Raw genomic sequence first — 21,105 nt, 5'->3', positions numbered from 1 at the left:
CCCAGACGTGTGCCATTGCCTCCCTCTAGAGAAGAGGCTTCAAACGCAGCACTCGTGCCTCAGGAGGCACCACTGGCAGCTGGGCAGGACTGAGAGCTGCTTTTCCTCAATGACCAAGAGTAAAAATGTTGAAGTTAGTGGGGAGAATTTGGATTTTCTTCCTGTTTTCCACGAGATTTGTATTTGTGTTATATTTAGGGTTTTTTTCCATCTGGAGTAGGAGAACTTTGTTTCTATAGTAGTGAGAAATGTAGCCTGGCTTGTCTGCAAAGGTGAGATGCCCAAAGTCCAGTGAACCTGGGAACCAGGTCCATTTTTCTTCCCTTAAGAAGAAGAGTGCAATTCTTAAAAATATTTTTAAGTTTCATTTTAAATTCCCCAAATCAGGATGTTCAAAGCTGAAACTCATGTGGGCCTCAATTCCCTTGAGCCTCTACTTGACCATGTCATGTTGCATGGGTAACACTCAGGGTGTTGTGGGGGGTCACAGGAGGGCTCCTGGGCACTTGTACATACTTTTCAGTCTTCTCTGGCGCAGGGAGAGCATTTCGTAGAGCTCCCGCTCTATGAGACCATCTCCTTCATCTTCATCCAGCCATTTCCCACACGGGAAAGTTTGCTCGATACCAGTGAATGGGCAGTAAACCACCACCTAGGAAAAGAGACTGGGAAGCTGAGTTTGAATACTCTATTACTGGCAGCCGGCAGGACCTTGATAAGAAAAATTCAACTAACTGAAGCAAAGACAGAGCTGGAGATCTTGGTCCTGCTCTCTAAATCGGTTTTTTTTTGGATCGACATGACCTGCACTGGTTGCACAGTTCCCAAATTGGAGCATAGCTAGGACCCATCTGTCCTGTTATTCCCACTTTTCTAGAAATACATCCAAATGGGTCAGCCAAGAAGAGGTGAAACACCACAAAGGGAAGGGAAAGGGAACCGGCAGTGTGGCTGCAGAAGTCACCATCATGTCAGGGTGCAGCATGTGCCCTGCACCACACCAGTGCACAGTAGGGTTTTGTAGGAAACACAAGATACAAAAAGCCTTGAGATACATCCCAAGCTGATTTTGCTTTCCAGGAAAACTGCATTTCCTCCCAGCTTCAGGGTAGGCAGCTGCCTCCCTCTCCACCCTCCCACTACCTTCTGCTGATCCTGTGCACAACCTCACACCACTTATTTCTCCACTACTGCCCAGTAACAGCTGTGGTCAGCTACTTTTTTTTTTTTTTCTCTGAGCTCCGAATCAGCATCTGAAAACTTCAGCAAAGTCTGAGTACGGATGAAAACTTTGAGATGCTCAGCACAATCCAAGACTGCATTTCTGTCTGGCCCCTTGGGTGAACATCTGAAGGTGCTTTTGGAGCTGAACAAACAATAATCTCTATCCTTGTGACTGCAAAGGGGCAATCAACCCAATTAGCGAGTGATTGACTTATGCATCTAATGTGCCTTTGAGGCAATCAGTTACTACCATGCATTATGTATAATATTGACTTGTTAAACCAGGGGATACCATCATCCAGATAAAAGCAGATTTTTTTAGTATTATTTATTTAATTTTTAAGCTGTATTTCTTGTTGGGGTCGGGTTATGGAGAGGGAACAGCCTGACAGCTGCCTATGAACAATTTAGTCTCACCTTCTCACAAAACCAGCCAGAACTGACGCCACAGTTATCGTGCCCAATGGTGACTCTGCTGAGAGGGCTGAGGAGAGCAGCTATCTCCACGTTAAAGAGATCTGTTCTGGCACGCTCAAATTCACCTCCTTCCAAGAAAATCTTCCCACTGTTCTTTAAGCCTTTGGAGCCATGGAGGATTACGTGGATCTTGGAGTTTGTGCCAGCTCCCCTGATATCTCCTGTCACTACAGCGACGTTGTACACAATACCTGAAGGAATCAGGAATTTGGTTAGGAAGAAAAGAAGGGAGGAAAAAAGGATGAGAGTAATAATTTTGATTGGATTTACATAGGGCTCTACTGTCTTCCCACTGGTGATTTCCAATGGTTCCCATTGCTTTCGACAGTGCAATGCTTCATTTTGTTGTGTCCCACACATACCTCTGAGAAACACTCCGCTACCTTCAGACTGTCTGAGAGAAACAGGTTTGTGGCAATAAACTTGCTGTCACATGGCCCAATGGAAAAAATTATAGGTTTTTTATCACCCTGCATTGATGATTAGATGAAGAAAGGCAAAAAAAAATTGAACTGGCAACTAAGTCACTTGATTTTGAGAAGTACCAAGCACCAAACCTCATGATTTTGAGAAGTACCGAGCATCACCAGAGGATGCTGAGAGGATGGAGGAGGGTTGCTTTAAACAGTGGGGGCATGTTCTGTAGCATCACAAAACTCTGGAAACTTGGGGTCAGCAGCCTATAATGCTGCTGAGGCCAGCAGGACCTTCACTGTCACTGTGAGAGCCTGAAGATCTCAGCAAAACAAGCCTTGGGAGAGGTATTAGTCCAGCTGGGAAAAAGAAGAATATTTCTGAAAAGAAGCCTATGTGCATAGAAGTTGTTTTTTTCTAGCTCTGTCATCTAAGAAAGATAACACTTCTTCCTACAAGCCTTACTTCTCAGAAGGCTCACTGACAGGCATATCCTAGACCTGCGCCATGGCATCAAATAAAGAGACACCTCTAACCATAACAGTGTGTTAGGGAGCAGGTATAAACCAGTTGGGGTCCAAGCTAAGTCATTCCTTTGCTTAAATCGCCTGGAAATTTCAATAGGGACTTCAGATGAAGTAAAAACGTCAGAACTCTCTCCCTTCTAACAACCCTCTCTTTGAAGTTTAGGTTAAAAACTGTATTCAAGCATGTGTTACTGCATACATATCATCTTCAACAGAACTCGTGAGAGCAGGGGAAAAATGCATAGTCACGAATGGTAAAAGATAAGGGAAGCTTTCAGTAAATTAATTGCATTTTTTTCCAGATTTCTTTCCCATCTTCCCCTGATTTTTCCCAACACACATCCTGCAGTCAGGACTGCACCCAGACCGCTTTCCTCGTGCACATGCTGGGGGCAATATGAGGGCTGCAGATGTTGAAGACCACACAATGAAGCGAAGAACAGCTGTTATGTGCATAGTCAAAGTGTTTACCTTTATGCTAATGAATAAATACAGGCAGAACACTACCCAAATAATCTTCTGCCTCGTGGTAAGTTCTTTTATTCACTTTACATCCAGGTTTCTTTTAACAGAGACATAACAGCTGGTTGTCTCAGCTCCAACCATGTTGGATAATAAAAAAATCCAGTTTTAGGTCTCAGCACTGCCTTTAGTGATTTGTAAAAGGATGCGCAGCTCCCCAGCCGAGAACCTGAAGTACAATATGCACTACCATGTGGCACATGGGTGACTGTGGGGACAGCCATTTACTTTCCAAAAGCTGGTGAGTGACTTGCTGAAGTACAAGCCAGACCTTTCATCTTCTGCCCGTCAGCCCCTTCTCCAGGTGCCCCAGGAGATGGATGAGCATGTAGGTCCTGCACAGCTTCCCCAGTGAGATACAGGGGTGGGAAATGCAATGGTAGATCAGGGACCCCCAACACAAATCTGCCTGCCACCAGCAGATGGTCCACTGCAGGTCTCCCTAATCCTCAGACATTCAATCTTCTAAAGAAAATATGGCTAGTAACACTAATTAGGCCATCATATCTCCGCATTTCCCACCACGTTTTCAGCCCATGACCTTACCTGTGGCTTCAGTGCCCCCAACCAAAATGTCCCTCTGGATTTTTCCATCATCTTCATCTAAAGCAAACCAGCGTCCAACTGGAAATTCATACACACATTTATTGCCGATGTCTTCAATGATCACCTAAAGGAAAAGAAGCAGCACTTTGCAAAACAAAGTGGAGAAATCAAAGGTGTTACACGAGGAGGTGACAGAAGAGCAGAAGCTTGATGTGCACACCCTTACCTGATATTTAATATATTCAGTACTCGAGCAGATCCCTCTCCACTCCCTAATTAGTACTGATAGAATTTCAGACAATCAGCGAGTAAAAAGCCAGGCTTTTTTTCTTTTCTCTTTTATCTAGTGAACTCAGTCTGCGTCTCTCGCAGTGTACGAGACCAGATGTCTCTGCTAGCAAGACCAGCTGGCTGGCCCGTCTTCCTTCTCTCCAGAGCCTGTTTGCTGGCTACCCCTCTCCATCAGCTGAACGGCAGCTCTTTGTTCTGGTTTGGGAACAGGCTGTCTTCTTTCTCTCTCAGTTTTAGAGTCTTGTTATAAAATGATACCAAGGAACTTCGGGACAAATTGAGACCATCAAAACAGCTTGTGTGACCTGGTAATATTGTGTTATCCCACTCAGCTACTCCAGGATGGAATCCTTACAGAGACAGCCATGAAACCCTGCGGTAGAAATAGTTTCTAATTTGGAAGGATTTGGCTTTTGGACCTATTTAGTTATATATTTTATTGAAACAAGCCAGGAAACGATCTTCCCCTTTAACACTAGATTAAGCCAGTGTTACCCGCTTGGAGTTTATTGCACCTCCTGCTGAGTCACTTCTTACCAATATCTTCTTCTGGGTTCCCGAAGCTTGCCATAAATTACTGCAGCGTTTTAAACAAGCAGTGAAGAGTACTGAAGATTTTCAGCCAGAAAAGAAGAAATCAAAATCTCTACTCACCAGTACATCTTATGTTTCAGAGGGGAAAAAAAAATTAAAAATCACTATTACGGATAGCAAGTCCTTGCCACTTTTCTCCGCCTTCTCAGCAAACAGGGAGAATCTGAAAGCTGTCTTTCCTGCTAGATTTGTGAAACCATGCTTTGGGAAGCAGAGCTTCCCCTCCTGTCACTCATCCCACACTGTGCTGTTGCCTGTGGCGTTACCAACTCTCATAGTACCTCCGTGGATACAGACAGCAGTGACTGTCAGCATGAGAGAGCAGCGCTGTGCTGGAGTGTTAAGAGACTAAAATATGTGAGGTTCGGGAGCAATAGCAACACTCGGATTCCCCTCTACCAGCTGATCCTCTTTGGGTTCCTGTTAATACGTTTATTCATACATTTTTAGAGGTGGAAAACCAGCTCTGAGTATAAGCCACGCTGAAAACACAAGAAACATGAGAAGAACTTCCAATGATGCTTAGCAGGTTCATCCAGGATGACAAGTGCTGGAGTCCCCAAGTATTACAGCAAACTACAGAAAAACATCTAGCAACGGTAAACAATAAGTGGGATGTTTCAGCTCCAAGCTTCCAGTTGAACTTGAAAAGCAAAAGCTTCCTTTTACTTAATCACAAACATCTCAGCGGTTCCTGTAGCAGAACACAGGATGGGTGTGTTGGCTGCAACTAGTCCCTACTTCAGGCTTTGGGACTTAAGCAACCTAACCATCAGAAATCATGGTAGGCAGACTTCATCTGTAAGGGGAGAATGCAGCTCCTTTTCCAAGGCTCCCACCCCCCCCCACATACACCATTTATTACAGGGGGCACAACATCCCTCTCTTTCATCTGCTACGTTTTCCATGGACAGCCAACACAATAACTCTTAGCGCAGCATATGGTGATGGTGGGAAAGCATGTGCTAATGTTTGCATTTCTAATACATCAAACCACCCTGTTATCTAGGATTTACAAATTTGGGGTCAGATCATCAGTGGATTAAAGCCAGCTGGGTTGGACGACACCAGCAGAGAAAAGAAAATGGGATTAGAGGAAAGAGTCATCGATTTGTCCTTTTAAAATATTCCTTCAACCATTTCACTAAAAGCTGCAACACCTTCATGCTTTAGAGCAGGAGGATAAAATGAGGAGAAAAGTGGAAGAAAGGGATCTTTGTGGCAGGTATCTCTTGCTGTGCCAATGATAAATCACTTAAATTTGGCCAAGCTGTAAGTCTTTGCAAATTTCTGGCATGAACAGACTCAACAGATATTTCTCAGACCCTGGTATCTTTACCATCTTGGTAATGAGTTAAGTCAACAGTGAGAGGGGGCTTGGAGGCTCCAGCTTGGAGCGTTCCCCCTCATCTGTCAAAGAAACTGCAGTCACCAAGACAGGAGAAATATTAGAGCAGGCAAATTCAAGTCTTTTAACAACGAGATTTTCTCACTTCCACATTTGCCTGAGATACTCAACAATTTACCTAACCCAGAGCATCCCTCATTTTCTATCCACCCAGTGTGAATCTGCTGCACCTGGTTGAGATGCACCTCGCTGCTGCCAGCACTCCACCGCCATGCTCTGCAGAAAAAAGCAAACCCTGGAGAATATACGCTGGGAAGGTGAAAACTTGATTTGTGCCTTTCTCAGTAACGAGGTACCTGTACCACCAGCAAACATCCTTGTATTTCTCAGCATCTCACCACCAGGAGGGTAAGTGAGACATTTTGATCCCACCACATGCTTATGTTAAATGTCTCAGGAGTAACTAACCTTTGCAAGGAACCAGCCAGCAGAGCCACCCTTGTTATTATGCCCTATATTAATTTTCCTTAACCTTCCCAAATTCGGAGCATCGAGTGTGAACTTGTCCTCTGCTCCCTTTTCAAAGTTGTCTTTGTCATTGTCCAGTTTCCTCACACCTGAGAGAAAAAAATAAATGGAGAAAAACCAGGGAGGAAAGGGTTACTGGCACATGCATGTTTGTAAGGGAAGAAATATTTAGGAATGTCACCACTGACGGAATCAAATATTCTCCAGCTACCAGCTCTCTGCAACCAGGACTCAAGGTAAAGGCAGAAGACTTTATATTCTAATAAAAAAGGTACCTTTTCTTGAGCACAAGAGACCAGGATTTTCACTCTAATGTCACAGCTACTTACAGCTCTCAGAGTTTTCAGAATATATATGCAGATGGCTCTTGCATCTTTTTTTCATACCAAACACATTTCCCTTTTATTTTCAATGTCTTTAAAAAACCTCCAAACTGTTTAAAAAAGGCTTTGGTCACAAGCTGCAGATTCTGACATTTCAGGACACAGGATTCTTTGCTGCATCACACAGGAAGGATTTATTTTCAAATTAGGACCCTACCAGGGTTGTTGGCTTTTCTTTATCTCACAGGAGCTTGCCTTTATGAAAAGTGTTGAAGCACTGACCTCAGTTGCAATCAACGCTACTCCCGTGCAAGCAATGCTGCGAGCAGGATTGAACCCACCCAAGGCATCAGTGCAGGGGAAGGTGTCAGAGGGCAAATTCATCCCACTTATCTTAGGAAGGGGATGAAAGATTTTCTAGGGGTGCTATTTCTCTGTAGATATGACAGAGTGCTCGGACACCCAGCTCAGATTTAGACTCCCACCTTCAGATGTCTCCAGTCAGATGAGATGAATCCCCTTGTAAAAGCCTGGAGAATTAATCAAGGATGAGACCTATCCACTAGGTTTCATAATCTGTTCAAGGACATTTGCCAGACATCATATCGTTATTTCTTGAATTTGACAGGATAGATGCAGTACAGAAGAGAGAGAGTATTTGCTCTCTGGGTCTCCAGGAATATCCACCCACTCTCCTCTATAGCATGACCCAGGGAACTTGATCTGGGCACATCTTTTACTATTATTCAGTTAACAATATTAAAATATAAATTAATTCAAGTTCCTAGACCACTGTTGTAATACTACCTACATTTAAAAAGAAAAAAAAAAGCTACCACCATTAATTTAAAGCCAGCTAATATAAATCTTGGTTAGATTATCTTTCTAAATGGGCAAGGAGGCTCACCCACAACCTTTGCATGCTGAAAGGACTGCATTACCCATCTGGGGATGCAGAAAGATGGGACATGCAGGTCTCACTGCATGCACTATAAATACACAGTGGTGTTGGATCCCCCAGCAGATCGGCACTTACTGCACTGGTTTATGCTGGTACTTTATGCTGCATTTTTCCAGGGTCTGGGTTTTTTGGTGGTAGGTAACTTCATTCACGCTCACAGCCCAGCCACGACTACTGCTCTGCAGACGCAGCTTCCAGAAGCTGTGGATGTGAGAAACCCCAGAGCTAACAACACCATTTGTTGTGCCTTTCAGTCAGCCAAATTATTCTGCATTTGCCAGATTGGTGTTGCGTGTTGTTCAGATCACAGGCTTGCAGAGCAGGAAGAAATATTTTAGGAAATTATTTGCATTTGAATACCTGTGTCTCCTTTCTCACCGAAGATATTAATGAAGACATCCGCATCTGTTCCACTGCCACTAATGTCGCCAGTAAAAACTCGGACCACGTATTTGTTGACTGCAAGGAGAAAGGCAGAAACCCCACACATTAATAACTCAATCGTGTGATACAAAACATCTTAGTACAAACCAATGCAGGCTGTGCTGATGCTGTCTTGAAAGCACATCTGAACCATGGCTCTCGGTACACTGACCCTCTCCTCCATAAGAGGAATAAATCCGTAGGCAGAGCTCCGATACTGCGTATTGACTGCCCTGGGCAAGAGGAACAGGTCACTCAGTTACTAGCCTTGACATTCAAAGCTGAAATAGATGAGAAGAAGGTGCAAATTTTGATCTTGATACATGGCCATTAAATGAACTCAGACCTACGCACCAGCCTTGCTTTTTTCAAAACACCAATGAGTTACTGAACCAGCCATCTGCCCCAGCTCAGGCTTGACCCCTCTGGCCCAAATGCTAGCCTGGAGCTATTTTTGCAGCTTAACTTACATTAAGCCTGGCTGGTGACAAGTATTTTGAGGAAATGTCAGTCACACTGCACAAGCACAAAGATATGGAGGTGACCGCCCTGCTACTCTGCCCAGTTCATAAATAAATAAGCAAATAAATAAATAAACAAAATCCAGTCCTTTCCATTTAATGGAGAAACAAGAGTAAATCCCAGGATCTATGACACTGTGAAGCTGCATCATGTGGGGCACTAAGTAACATGAAAACCACATGGGTGAGCCATGCCATGAACACTTCACATGTCATGTCAGTCAGTTTGAGAAGCAAGTTCTTCAGACAGATCAGGATGGGACCCACTTGGTTCCAAAGCACAGCAAGGGTGAGCTCAGCTTCTTCTGAAACCAATGAGAAAACTCCCATGGACTTCAGGGTGACTATATTTGGGGCAAACATGAGCAACTTTCAAAATCTACCCCTGAAGTCTACGTGGCTACCTCGTTCCTCCAAGCAAACTCAGCCATGACAGATGTCTAGTGCCATATCCACTGGGCAAAACCAGTGCTGCAGGCAGACAGCAAGACACAAAACTGATGAAGATTAATGCAAAATGTACTAATGCATGGTACATGATGTCGTATACGTCCCCAACAAAGTATCTGTTATACCCTGTATTACTGAGCCCTGCCTAGCTGGTACTGAAAGCTCTGCATTGCATCATCTCTTCATTTCTGAGCCCTGGGCACACTCCTTCTGCAAAAGGCATAAATGCACAGGCCACCTCACACATACCTCCCTTGCAAAAATACAGCTTTATACACCAAGACCCACAGCGAGCAACTTTTTCCCATTGGCAGGCGCAAAGTTAGGGGAGAAGCTTGTCTAGGCTTCCCAGCCAACAGCAGAAATTAATTCCCTCGGGAGCCACAGACCATAACAAACCCTGGCTTACCACTCCCAGAGCAAGTCACCCACCTCCTCCACCATAATCAGTGTAAATTAAAAATTATTTTAAAAGACAGCAGACACTCGGGTGCACATGCTCCTGCTAGGGCAGAGGATGTGAGAGCAAGAATCTGAGAAGCTGTTGTTGGACCATCCTCTGAATTATAAAGATGCACTCAGCTCCCAGGGTGAGGAGTACAAGGGCAGAGCCCAAACAAGGGAAAATCACCTGTCACGGTTTAATGAATGTGCTCTGAAAAGGCTAAAAATCGAGCTGACATTCTTGGCACCCCGTCACAAAACATGCCATTACAAATAAAATAATAATGATAAAAGTGCAATAAATACTAAATAACAAGAAAGAGGATGACAGAGCCAGGCTCAGACAAGGGAGAGAATGCCTTAGTGTTCCTCTTTAACTCTTTTGCTTCAGTTCATAGAGCTCTAACAACTTGCTAGAGATACGGCAACACCAAAGGATTTCATTTGCATTAGCCAAGGATGGAGATGGTGAAATTTACAGCTCCCGTTTGGCCACTAAGCTGCTGTAACTAAAAGTGACCTATTGTACATTGGAATCTTTAATCACAGACCACATTTGCTCCTTGCACCTCCTCTAGAATATTTATTCTGATGTCAGTGATTAATTTTCCACTCTGCTTTTCCAGGGCCAGAAGAACCCAATGAGATAAAAGGATCCACAAGAGGACAAGCATCAACAGCTGAACGTAGATTACCCTTGTAGGATCAGGCTTTACGCCTCTGAAGTACAGACCAGAAGGATGACTGAGCACATGCCTGAACACCAAGAAGGACATTTAGAGAGCGAGTCCCTGAAGAGCAATTGGCAGCAGTCACTCAGAGCAGAGCAGGAAGGGCACCTTACATAGCTTCTGCAGAAATACGCCTGGTCAGCAAGGAAAACATGGGTAAAATTATTTTCCACATCAAACACCTTGAAAGGTTTCACAATATGGCCGTATTTCAAATCTAAGGTATGTCATAACATCATTTGACAACCCGCTCAGAACACCAAGTGATGCCAAGGGCTCTCTACACAAACGATGTTGCTGTCAGCATTAGCGTGGAGACACCAATGGCAGAGCTGGTTCCTGAGCCCACAGAGATGGGCATCGCATTGGGTTATCATTTTGGGCTGGTTGCACTGTGCTGCAAAGGTTTCATCTTGTCCCCTGAAATACCAGTGAGGCTGGGGCGCCTGGCATGTGCTGGCATGCCTCTTCTCTGTGCTCCTTGCAGAAGTGTTTCCATAGGCAAAGGTACTCCAAGAGCATTAGTGGTCCTTGGTTAGGTCACAGCACATGCCTGCTTCATGGACCACAGGATCATGCCTAGCATGTGCTCACCAGGTTTTCCCCTTAATGTTTTTCGTATGTTCCCAACTCTGAAACCGTGCGCTGAAGCCGGTCCCCATACCTGCCCCATCCAGCTCTGCATGCAGGACAGTTTTAGTTCCTTCACCTTCAGGAAGCAAACAGGATCAATCCTGAGCCATGCTGAATTTTTGCCAGCCACTCTCTCCCTCTCTAAGCAATTCAGCATTCAGCTGCAGCAGAGAAAGTAGCTCTTCATTCTGCTCAGGGGTCCTTCTGTGCTTCACACATCAGCACATCTTACAGAATTACACGGTGGATGTGCAAATTTAAATAGAAAGGGATGCTACATCTCAAAAAGGCAGCGAGGATTCAGCTGCTAGAAGCATGCAGGAAAAGGCTCTCATTGCAGCCAGGCAGAGATCTGGCTGAAGTCAAGCACTCTCCATTTTAAGCATGGCTGGATGTTGTTCCCTATTCTGTAAGCCCTTTAATCATGCATTATTTAAAACAGTAACTTCATCTTTTCAAAAATACCCACTTGACTTTTTTTTTTTTTTTTTTTTTTTAATCTCAATACATGGCTCTGAGTTCATCTGCAAAACAGAGATCAAGATGTTGCCTGGGTATTTTTTTTCTGTATGCTTTTCCTAGCACTGGGAACATGCAAAATGCTAATGTACGGCTGGTAAAAGCTGTGACTCCATCTAGCAGCGCAGGCTCGCTGCAGCACAGCGCAGAGAGGGGAGTTTTCCTACAAGTGAAATTAGCAGCGTCAGAGGCACAAACTGCAAGATGCCAAGAACAGAGCAGCTAACAAAAATTCAGTAGCAAAAGCAGCAACTATTTTCTGCTGTCTTTTCTCTTCCCATTGCAATACACAAGTGCAAATGTCCTATGCGGTTACAGCACCTTCTTTTTCTTTACAGTTGGGTGTCTGCTGTGTTAGAGACAGGCCGGCTCCCCCCCAGCATCTCCCACCCAACACACTGACACATGCAAAGCTGTCCCAGGAAGGCATTTGGGCACGTTGCCAGGATGCCGTCTCTGGGAAGCAGTGGGGTGGCACTGGCTGGTATGACCCCACCGCATTAATTTAGCAGAGGCATGTGGTACTCAGGTGGCATGTCTGTAACTAATCAGCCACAGCTTTCAGCAGCTGAAAGGAAAGATTAATACCGCACCGTGGGTTAGAGCCAGGCTCTTTCCACCAAGAGCCAAGGGGGTGATTTTAAGTGAAGGGCTGTGATGCCACAGACACTCCTGACACTGCACAGGGGGGAGGAAGGGCACGGAGCCACCACCCTCCTACCCCCCAGTATGCCCGTCTAGGCCGCCCCCACTGCCGTCTCCATCCCGAGTAACCAGGGTGAAGCACTAGCCCAACACACTGCCCAGGTTCCTTTTAGCCAGCCTCAGCACCCCTGGGTGCTCCTGTGCAACCTCTCTCCTGCCTCCAACCATGGCAAATGCACAGACACATCCCAGCCAAATCCTTCCACCTGCAAGCTGCAGCTAAAGAAATCTTGTAGCTGATATTATTTGGGGCATTAGATAGGGTGTTTACGCATAAGCTGCTGAGTTTGTAGCAGCAGCAGCAGGAGCATCAGATTTAGACAGGAAAACAAAGTCTGCCGTGCTTCATTACCTGGAGTTATCACCTCCTGCAGGGCACAGAATTCCCTGCTAGACATCCCAGCCTACCCCCGTGTGCATGGCCTGTCGTGGAGCAGGACAGCAGCACAGCATCCAACATCTAAGAAATGTCACAGCCTTTGGAAGCAAAACACACTGGGTTAAAAGCAAAGAACTAAGTCATAGGCAGCGACGAATTCTTCTCATAAGGCAGCTTTTAGCAACTACCCTTCTGTTTTCACGGCGCTCCCAAGGGTGGCAACGTTGAAGCCGCATCCTGTATTGCTCAGCACTGAGCAGGCAGATTTCAGAAGAGAGTGGGGACAGGACGGGGAGAGGAGAGTCACCACTACTGTCCCTGAATTGCTGCTGGCAAAGAAATACATTTGTGGTTAGCGTGAAAAATGAAAAGAATTGCTGCTGGAGGGAGGGGCAGGGGGCTGGATCCACAGGCAAGTCACAGTTTCAACCTGAGTCTGCCACTGCCTTTTTGCACGAGCTCAGGAAGGTGGCTTAACGTCCATATGCCTCGGTCCTTCGTTGTCAGATCAAGTCAATCATTCCAGCCCACCAGAAACTGTCTGGCAAAATATCTTCTTGATGGAAAACACTGACTTGTCAAAATGGAAGCTCCTTGATGTCACTTCTGACAGCGTATTCTGCAATGACAGCTAGACTTCTTGGTTAGAGCAACCTTCAAAGGTTAGACAGCTATGGTTAAGGCACAAAGCTGGGATCCAGCCTCCCAACACGCTTGATTCATTGCAAGTGTTTTAATTTAGTTCTTGTCTCTCCTGGGAGAGAGCCCATCCCACCAGGCTAACACCACCTCTTCCTAGACAAGCTTCTCCCAACCTTCTGGTGCAGATGCCTTACTGCATCTCCACACACAGCCCTGTCTCTGGAGTCCCTGCAAACACTGCAGAGAGGAAAACTCACCCAGCCTTAATCATCACACCTCTCCCGACTGCAATAGCAGGGATCCTAGAGACAGCTACGCAGAGCAAGACATAATGAGAACCTAAAGCAACCCCTGTAAAAGCAGAGGAGCCCTGCTAAATTCACCAGGAGCTAGCTCTGCCTCAAAAGCAGAAAAAGTGCAAAAGGTTGCACAAAGCAACTGCACACAGTTAGGAAAGAAATCTTTTTTTTCCCATGCAGGAAAGGGTTGGATTCAAAGGGGTGGTTTAGAGGCTTGAAAATAGTCTCTGTCAAGAGTAATCGACAGCTATCTTTCTTAATGAGCTGCGCCTTCAGAGGTGGTGAACAGCTCCTTAAACCAAGGGTTCAAACTGGAAATGCAGATTACAAGCACTCCTGGGGTGCAGGGGGTGCTGATGAAGGAAGAGCTTTGTGTTGCTTTTGGCCATGAGCACCTCTGCCAAAACACCGTGTTAGTGAGGGAGGGATGCTGAAGAGCCTCTGCACAGCTTTGGGGCGCGTGTCGTTAGAGGCAGCACCAAGGGTGCAAGGCTAGTGTGACCCTGGCTCTGCATTTCTTTAACCTCAGAGGAGGTCTCTGGAAGTGTGTTCTTAGGAGATATTATTGCTGCTGCCAGAGGAGGCATAGCACATGGGAAATTATCATGTTTGCTCTGCTGCATGTTGCAATATTCTCAGCCGCTGCCTCATGCCCCTCCTGTAACAAACTCAGCCATCCAGGCCAGAGACCACGAGCTTCAGCCCCACTTTGCTCTTGCATGAAATTGAAGTATGCCTCCGAACAGTTAATGTATTAGGATTCAGCCTGGATCATCCCTCTGCAAAGCCTGTGAGAAGCAATCTACCACATGCGGGATTCTTTGCTTGTAGGATATGCTAAACTGATGTTCCTACTGTGACTTCAAAGTGATGATGACATTTTGAAGTGAGCTTTGAATGACCTTGCTTGAGAGACAATAGCGGTTTAGTTGCAGAGGCATGGAGCTTAGCACAGGGCAACCCACCTTGTGACAGTGGCATGGAAATCTTTGTTCATCTAATTCTCCAAGATTTCTCACCATTTTTCATTAGTTCAGCCCCAGGGTGGGGAGCCCATTAAAAAACAACCAGATAGACATTTCACAAAAGAAATATCTGCTACCTGCTTTCCTCAGATCTCCTGCTATCAAAATTGAGGAAATTGCTGAAAATAAATGAAAAAGGGTTAAACATTTTTGCTCAGAATGAAGAGTGAAACAATTTTACAGTATTGCTTAAAAACATGTTATTGTCACGGTACTTCAGTCTTGCTTTGTATAAATGTGATATTTATATAGTTACTTTATTTCAAAACTGATTGTTCACTTAATTATAATACCTAGACATTATTGATCAAAATTATCCCCCATCTTCACAAACAAGCTGCATTATCTGTTTTGTATTGGACACATATAGATCTATATACCAGCCACACAGAGAGATGTCTCATGCCTCTCCAATTTTTTTTTCTCTTGAAACACGAGGTCCTTTATAAAAATTACAAATCTCTATTTCCATCACTTTCCGAGCTCTGTGCATCTTGTCTTCCTTGCGGTTTACAAGTCACCTGCGTTTCTTTTTATTTCTATATTTCAATTTCTCATTGCCTTTATTATCTTTAGAGGCAAAAAAAAATAAAAAAATACAAGTACAATGTCCATAGCTGCCTTGTTTTAGACATGGTGATACAAGACAGGCAAATTTTGCAGGGAGGGTAAAATCCTTATTAAACCAACCAAAGTTGTGGGGGTTTTTTTGTTTTTTTAGGGTTTTTTTTTTTTTTTGGGGGGGGGGGTGAGAAAAAAGACATTTCTGGACATTCAACGTACCAGATAGCATGACAGTTTTTCCCCAGTGTTATCAGTTGGGTGGTAAAAGATATTACTCCCTCTACAAACCTTGTTTATTGAATATCTCAGCATGCAGCAAGTTTCATCCTCAATACAAGGGGTATTCACCATTATTCAAAAGTAAACAACTCATATTTATTTTATAAATATATTTAGCTGCCTTTTCCTGCACTTATTATACACTTCCAGTTCTCAATGTAAATACAGATGAGTTTTGATGAGCAGGTAACACCGATTAATATTTCATTTCCTCCCCCCACTGCCTTCCACATCCTCAGAAATAATCTCTTTAGATTTTTTGGTCATGGAAGTTTCCGAAGTGCAACACCTCATTTTGAATCATGACCCAGGGGAGAAAGGAGAGGGACCAGCCCCACTGTCCAGACCTGATGCTTTATAAAACCAAGTTGCAAAGCCCACAGGGCATCATTGACTGGTGCCTCACATCCCAGATGCTGCTCCCCATTCAGAGCTCCTAGCGCCAGCATGTTACTGAGAAATATTGGCCAGAGCTTAGGGTTGGATTCAGTCCAGCCCTTAGGGACATGCAGATCCCATTGGGACAGGAAGGATTTAGCTACCAACCCAAAGTCAAGTGTGCAACAATACCTGCTGCCCAAAGTGTTTCCTCAAGCCAGTCAGGCTGGTGCCTCCTAAGTCTTCAAGTCAGCCAACTTTAAAACTCCGGACAATGAACTGTGAAGTCTTAATATAAGCCTCTTTTGCAGAGGAAAGAAATAATACAGCTCACATTCCCAGCTCAAGTATACCAGTTCTAGGTCCTGGTGGATCTAAAAACCCCAGAGAACATCTAGAGCATGTTAACTCTATATGTGCTTGCCCAGACGCTCTCAAAAGCACATCAGGCAGAGAAGTCCAGCACAGGCTGCTGCTTCATGTGTACAGGCTGTCCTCATAATGCCTGCAGGGACTGCCCTGCCTGCCTTCCAAGGAAACTGTTCTGTGGCTTTCCTGCCCGTGGTCTTCTCCTCTGACCCACCATGAACACAGAACATCCAGATCTCCTCGAGTGATCTCATTAACTTTGCCCTAGACAGGGACAGACCAATGATTCAAGGAAACTTGTGAAAGACTAATGGATGGGGGCTGACTTGCAACCTGATCGGCAGAACTTCTTTCATTTGTAATTATAATCAATATAGTTCTCATTTTTTAAAGGCGAGCCTACCCTCTGCATGCACGAGCACACGGGCATGTTTCGTCACGCATCTGCCTTTACAGTAAGACAGTTCCCGATTGCTCAGTGTCAACTTAGAGCCATTACCCCTTAGGACATATCCATGCAAACTCTTAGATGCACCATATATCAACCCCAAACCAGGCCAGAACCGACACAACCACCAACCTTCCAGTCCAAAGCTGGTTCTTGTCTCAGCAAAGCAGAAAACTCATGTCTGCCTGCAAAAGACAGCGCAGACCCAACCCTAGATACAGCACAGCTATACCTGACCTGGTCTTGTCATCCATTTTTGACATAATATTAATAATAACAAAAAAGAATAAGTGATCAATGCCTGGCATTCTGAAGCACGGAAAAAATAAGCACAACACAATGGTGTTGGACACATCCATCCTCAAGGTCTGGGTGTGCCATGTGCTGTGACTACCCTGCTCCTCTGTTCTGTGCTGTGTAACACACCCATTGTACACACATTCCTTATTAATAGACCAAGGAAGACTAAACTGTACCCAGAAAAAATAGAGAATGGAGGAGTTCTACAGTTCGAGGTGACACGCATGGTTCTGTCCTACTACAAATATGCAGTCGGCCATGAGCTGCTGTCCCACGCACATTTACAGCCCATTGTGTCTGATCCTAAACAATTTCAGGGTGCTGATGGCCAAAGAGCTAGCTGGAAATCACTCCTTGGCTCTCAACCTCATTTGCAACAGGAGGGTCAGCAAGACTTGACCAAAATTTCAGAGGTTAGCATAAATTGCAATGGCACAGGAGACGGAACTAATTTTCAGTTATCTGTGCTCTTGAACACGGTTTTAAGGACCAGGTGAGTAAATGCTCCCTTTGCAAATGGACGTTCCTGATTTCTCTCAGTAAAAGAGCATGTACAGAGAATTGTTTTGATTAGGGAGAAGTTTCAAAGGTAAACAAAAACAGCCAGTGTATGTTGGTGGTACCTAACTGCAACTTTTTCCCCTGTTCTGAGGAAAACTGGAGGTCACACTGCAGAGAGCCCAACCAGCTGAACAGCGGTAACAGCCTGTCGTCACTGCAGAGAGAAGATGGTCCACAGTTAACTAATGTATCACCTAACCTGACCAAACCTCAGCTTCTTTTATGAGTTAGGACAAAATGTAGCCTTGCAAAAATATTCCAGTATCACATGTTGAGACACTCCTCAATCCACCAGCAGACCAAATCTCAGGACTCAATGCTTTCCAGCTGGCTGGTAAAAGCTGCACCCATAACACACAGGGATGAGGAAAGACCAGGGTGTCCCACCCACAGTGGATGCAGAGCAGCTCTGGGGCTGCAGACCACCAGAGACAGATGAGTGAAGTCCAGCCTAACGAAAGCCACCATGGGGTGGGAGACATAAGGGTCTGTCCACAGAGGGGCACGAGTGATTCATGACCAGCCTGCAGATATCAAACTGGCTCCTGAATTCCATTTGCTTTTGCATCTCCGTTGGGTCAGTAGTTCTCCTTAGCGCAGCTACAAGCCATTATGAAGGCTCCCCTCCGCCACTGCTTGTGCAGGACATCAGACACCCTCGGAGTGATCCAAAACCCACAACACTCAAAGGAAAACCAACACCTGACAGTAGTTTTGAGCTGGTTCGTTGTATAAAGGCTCAGCCACAGTCATACAATCCTAAGGCTTCATAAAGTCAAGTGAAGCAGCATAAGGCCGAACAATAGCCCTTCCTTGTAATTAATACCTGTAATGTAAACTAATCCAGGCCGCCAATAGCAGCTGCTGGGTAAATAAGAATCTGTGGCACTATCACTGTCAAAGGGCCATGGGCATATGATGCGGTGGATTTGAATCCAGGGAATAGAGGATCATTCAAGCAGGAACACTTTAAAATGTAACCTGTTCTCCTTGAGGAACGTGTGGCATTCAACAGGGAACCGGACAGGAGACGTTTTGTTCAGACAAGTAAATGCAATCACGCAGGGATCTGCAATCACCAGGTGCTCCTGCCATCCTTGGTAGCTCTATTTGGATCATGAAATGAACTCTACTTTTGTTTTGTGTGTGTCCAATTTTTGAATTATATGTTGACTATTTTTTGGAACATGCCCTTTTCTGCATTTTTTAATAATGCCTCTTTTTTTTGCCTTTAAATTAACCTCTCCAAAGCTCACAGCGCTGCAGGGTTTCTGTGCTCCTCAGAGGTTGAGTCTCCGCATAGCTTGGTAGGTTTTGGTCCAAGCACCAACAATCCCCTTCAAATATGCTTCAAATGGCTCTACAGAGCTTCAACAAAGCCAAAATATGACCAAAAAAATCGGTTTTCTCCAGTCAACATCCCACAGATATCACAGAGAAGATGTACATCCTAGCAGGGACCTCCAGTTCAAGAGAGGAAAGTAAGTCCTCATGACAAAGATGAGAAAGTTCTCCAGGAGAAGATCAAAAGCTGAAGATGTTGCAGCAGAGTGCCAATGGAGATTTGTTTGCTTACCTCCAAAAAATACCAGACTGTGGCAGCAAATGGAGCAGGAAAGCAAAGCATGAGACCAAAGTCTGTAACAAAATTGCTGGGATGGTTTACAAAGAAGTAAAAGAAAAAAGGGGAACAGTGACTGAAGAAATGTGACAAAAAAGGAGAAGAGTACGGCACTGAATGCTGCTAATGGGAACACAGACTTAAGAGGGAGTAGCTATTCTTTCTTTACAGGCACATTAAAATCACCAAACCACATAATTATTCATTTGTCTAGTAGCCTAGAAAATATTAATACTCAAAGAGTAAACACCACTGTTTAATCCATTTGAACTGGGGGGTGGGGGGTGGGGGGTGTGATCCAAAACCCAAGCAAAAACCAACCAACTTTAGGGCAAATGACTCATATGTACAAAGAAATCATACAACCACCTCTTTTTAGACCTTTATGGATCCAGAGGGAGCCAAATGAATTCAGATAAATTTACATTTGCAGTTGACAGTTCACCTCAGCAGCCTGGGAATGTTTATCTTTCATTAATTATGGTTCAAGGGGAACTGCAACCTGAGATGGCTGAGCTAACCCTCTCCTCTTACAGATTCAGACCTGCCACCTGGAAGGCATCCAACCCTTCACCCGCGCCTCTGGCCTCAGCCCAGCTCCCTGAATTTATACGGATGTCGGCAGAGCATCCAGCCCACGCCACTCGAAAGCAGGCTTTTATATCTGATAAAGGCAATGAGAACAGATGCATTTCTGACAAATGCCTGCTTAAATCTCTTCCTTTATACTCTTAAGGCAGAAAACAATTTTATTTGTGTTTGTCCTGGACCGAGGACATAGTGAGCAGTTGACCTGGAACCCAAAAACCCCCTTCTGCAGAAGAACAAGCTCTCGGGACTGGCTTTTCAGCTGGTGAAATGCAAAGTTGCTCCAGCAGTTTCATAGGAGATGTGCTGATTTTTACCAGCTGAGAGTTCAGCCAACAAATCCTTTCCTGCTGAGAGGCAGGTGGAGGAAATCACATGCTCTCATTGGAATCAGCTCTCCCAGGCAGGAGCAATAAAAAACCTCAGATGAACTGTTGTGTCATTTAAAGATCTATTAAGATTGAATGGTTGACTTTCTCTTCAAGAGAACCTCTTGTTAATTGTGTATTGCTCTGGCTTATCCACTACCTTCTCCAGACCCCTCCTGCCCCTCCAGTGTCTTTAACTCTTCCATTTCACAAACTGAATGGAGAAAAGAACAGCAAAGGACTTTGGGACACACAGCCCCAGCAGTAACTGGGTGGGGTTTTGGCAGAGCATCTCCAGACGTTATCTCATTCCCCTACAGCAGCCACCCTGGAGAGGTCTGCATTTATAAAATGCTCCCACATACATTTCTTGTCAATGGATATTATTTGTGCATGCTAACTCACATGCAGTATCCTTTAATACTTGGATCTTCAACATACTGAAACTGTTTTAGGAGGTTGTATCTTAATAGGGCAAAATGATTTAATAATTCAGGGGCAAACAGTGTCATGGTGTGTTGTTTCACTGTTAACTTCAAACAGAATCTCAATAAAAATAACAATACTTTGCCCTTCTAGAGCATTTATCAATGCTCAAAGTACTGTATTAAGGCTGGCAATAAATGGGTTTTAACAAAAAAACACTCCCAAGTTGTCACCTCAATATTAATGAAAGAAACCTACTACTTATTCCCCAAAAGATGTGATACTAGCAAAAACACAGGTTTCCACTTTTTTGCACCAAACTACAGCTCTCCTTCCCCACAGAGCTGTGGCTCGCAGCCGGCGTACTTCACTTTCAACACCCCAAATTAAGCTCCCAGAACCCCAGAACAGAGCAGCGCATTGCTGAGGTCATCAGGAAAACGCAGCTCTCTTTCCTCATTAGCACTTGCAGATAAACTGCCGACATACCACCTGAGGCTGCTTTGCTGGCTCCACTTTCACATCTCGATCGTCTTCCCACTCACGTTACGTGCACTATACATCACCGCAGGCCTACACGCTGATATCAATTTGGGAGCACATGTCTGGTTTGCAAGCTGTCCTGGCTTCGTTTCAACATCATTAGCTTAAAACCACTCTGAAAAATAGGCACCAGT

The 21,105-nt window shown here is 44.7% G+C and overlaps 1 protein-coding gene across 1 annotated transcript in view; it reads right to left on the bottom strand.

Annotated features, from left to right (window-relative positions):
• The window catches only part of LOXHD1 (lipoxygenase homology PLAT domains 1), a 143,629-nt gene that overhangs the window by 95,194 nt on the left and 27,330 nt on the right, over positions 1–21,105 (bottom strand). Inside the window, exons 5-9 of the mRNA XM_055699300.1 lie at positions 8,116–8,214; positions 6,412–6,560; positions 3,711–3,834; positions 1,642–1,892; positions 517–652 (exon numbers count right to left, since the gene is read on the bottom strand). Of these exons, the coding sequence (XP_055555275.1) occupies positions 517–652; positions 1,642–1,892; positions 3,711–3,834; positions 6,412–6,560; positions 8,116–8,214 (759 nt within the window). The remainder of the gene's footprint in view (positions 1–516; positions 653–1,641; positions 1,893–3,710; positions 3,835–6,411; positions 6,561–8,115; positions 8,215–21,105) is intronic.

This window comes from Falco cherrug, chromosome Z (assembly GCF_023634085.1).
Source record: "Falco cherrug isolate bFalChe1 chromosome Z, bFalChe1.pri, whole genome shotgun sequence".
In the NCBI taxonomy this organism is placed as follows: Eukaryota; Metazoa; Chordata; class Aves; order Falconiformes; family Falconidae; genus Falco; species Falco cherrug.
Note: the sequence above shows the minus strand (reverse complement) of the source record. Positions and strands in the feature narration are given on the sequence as shown.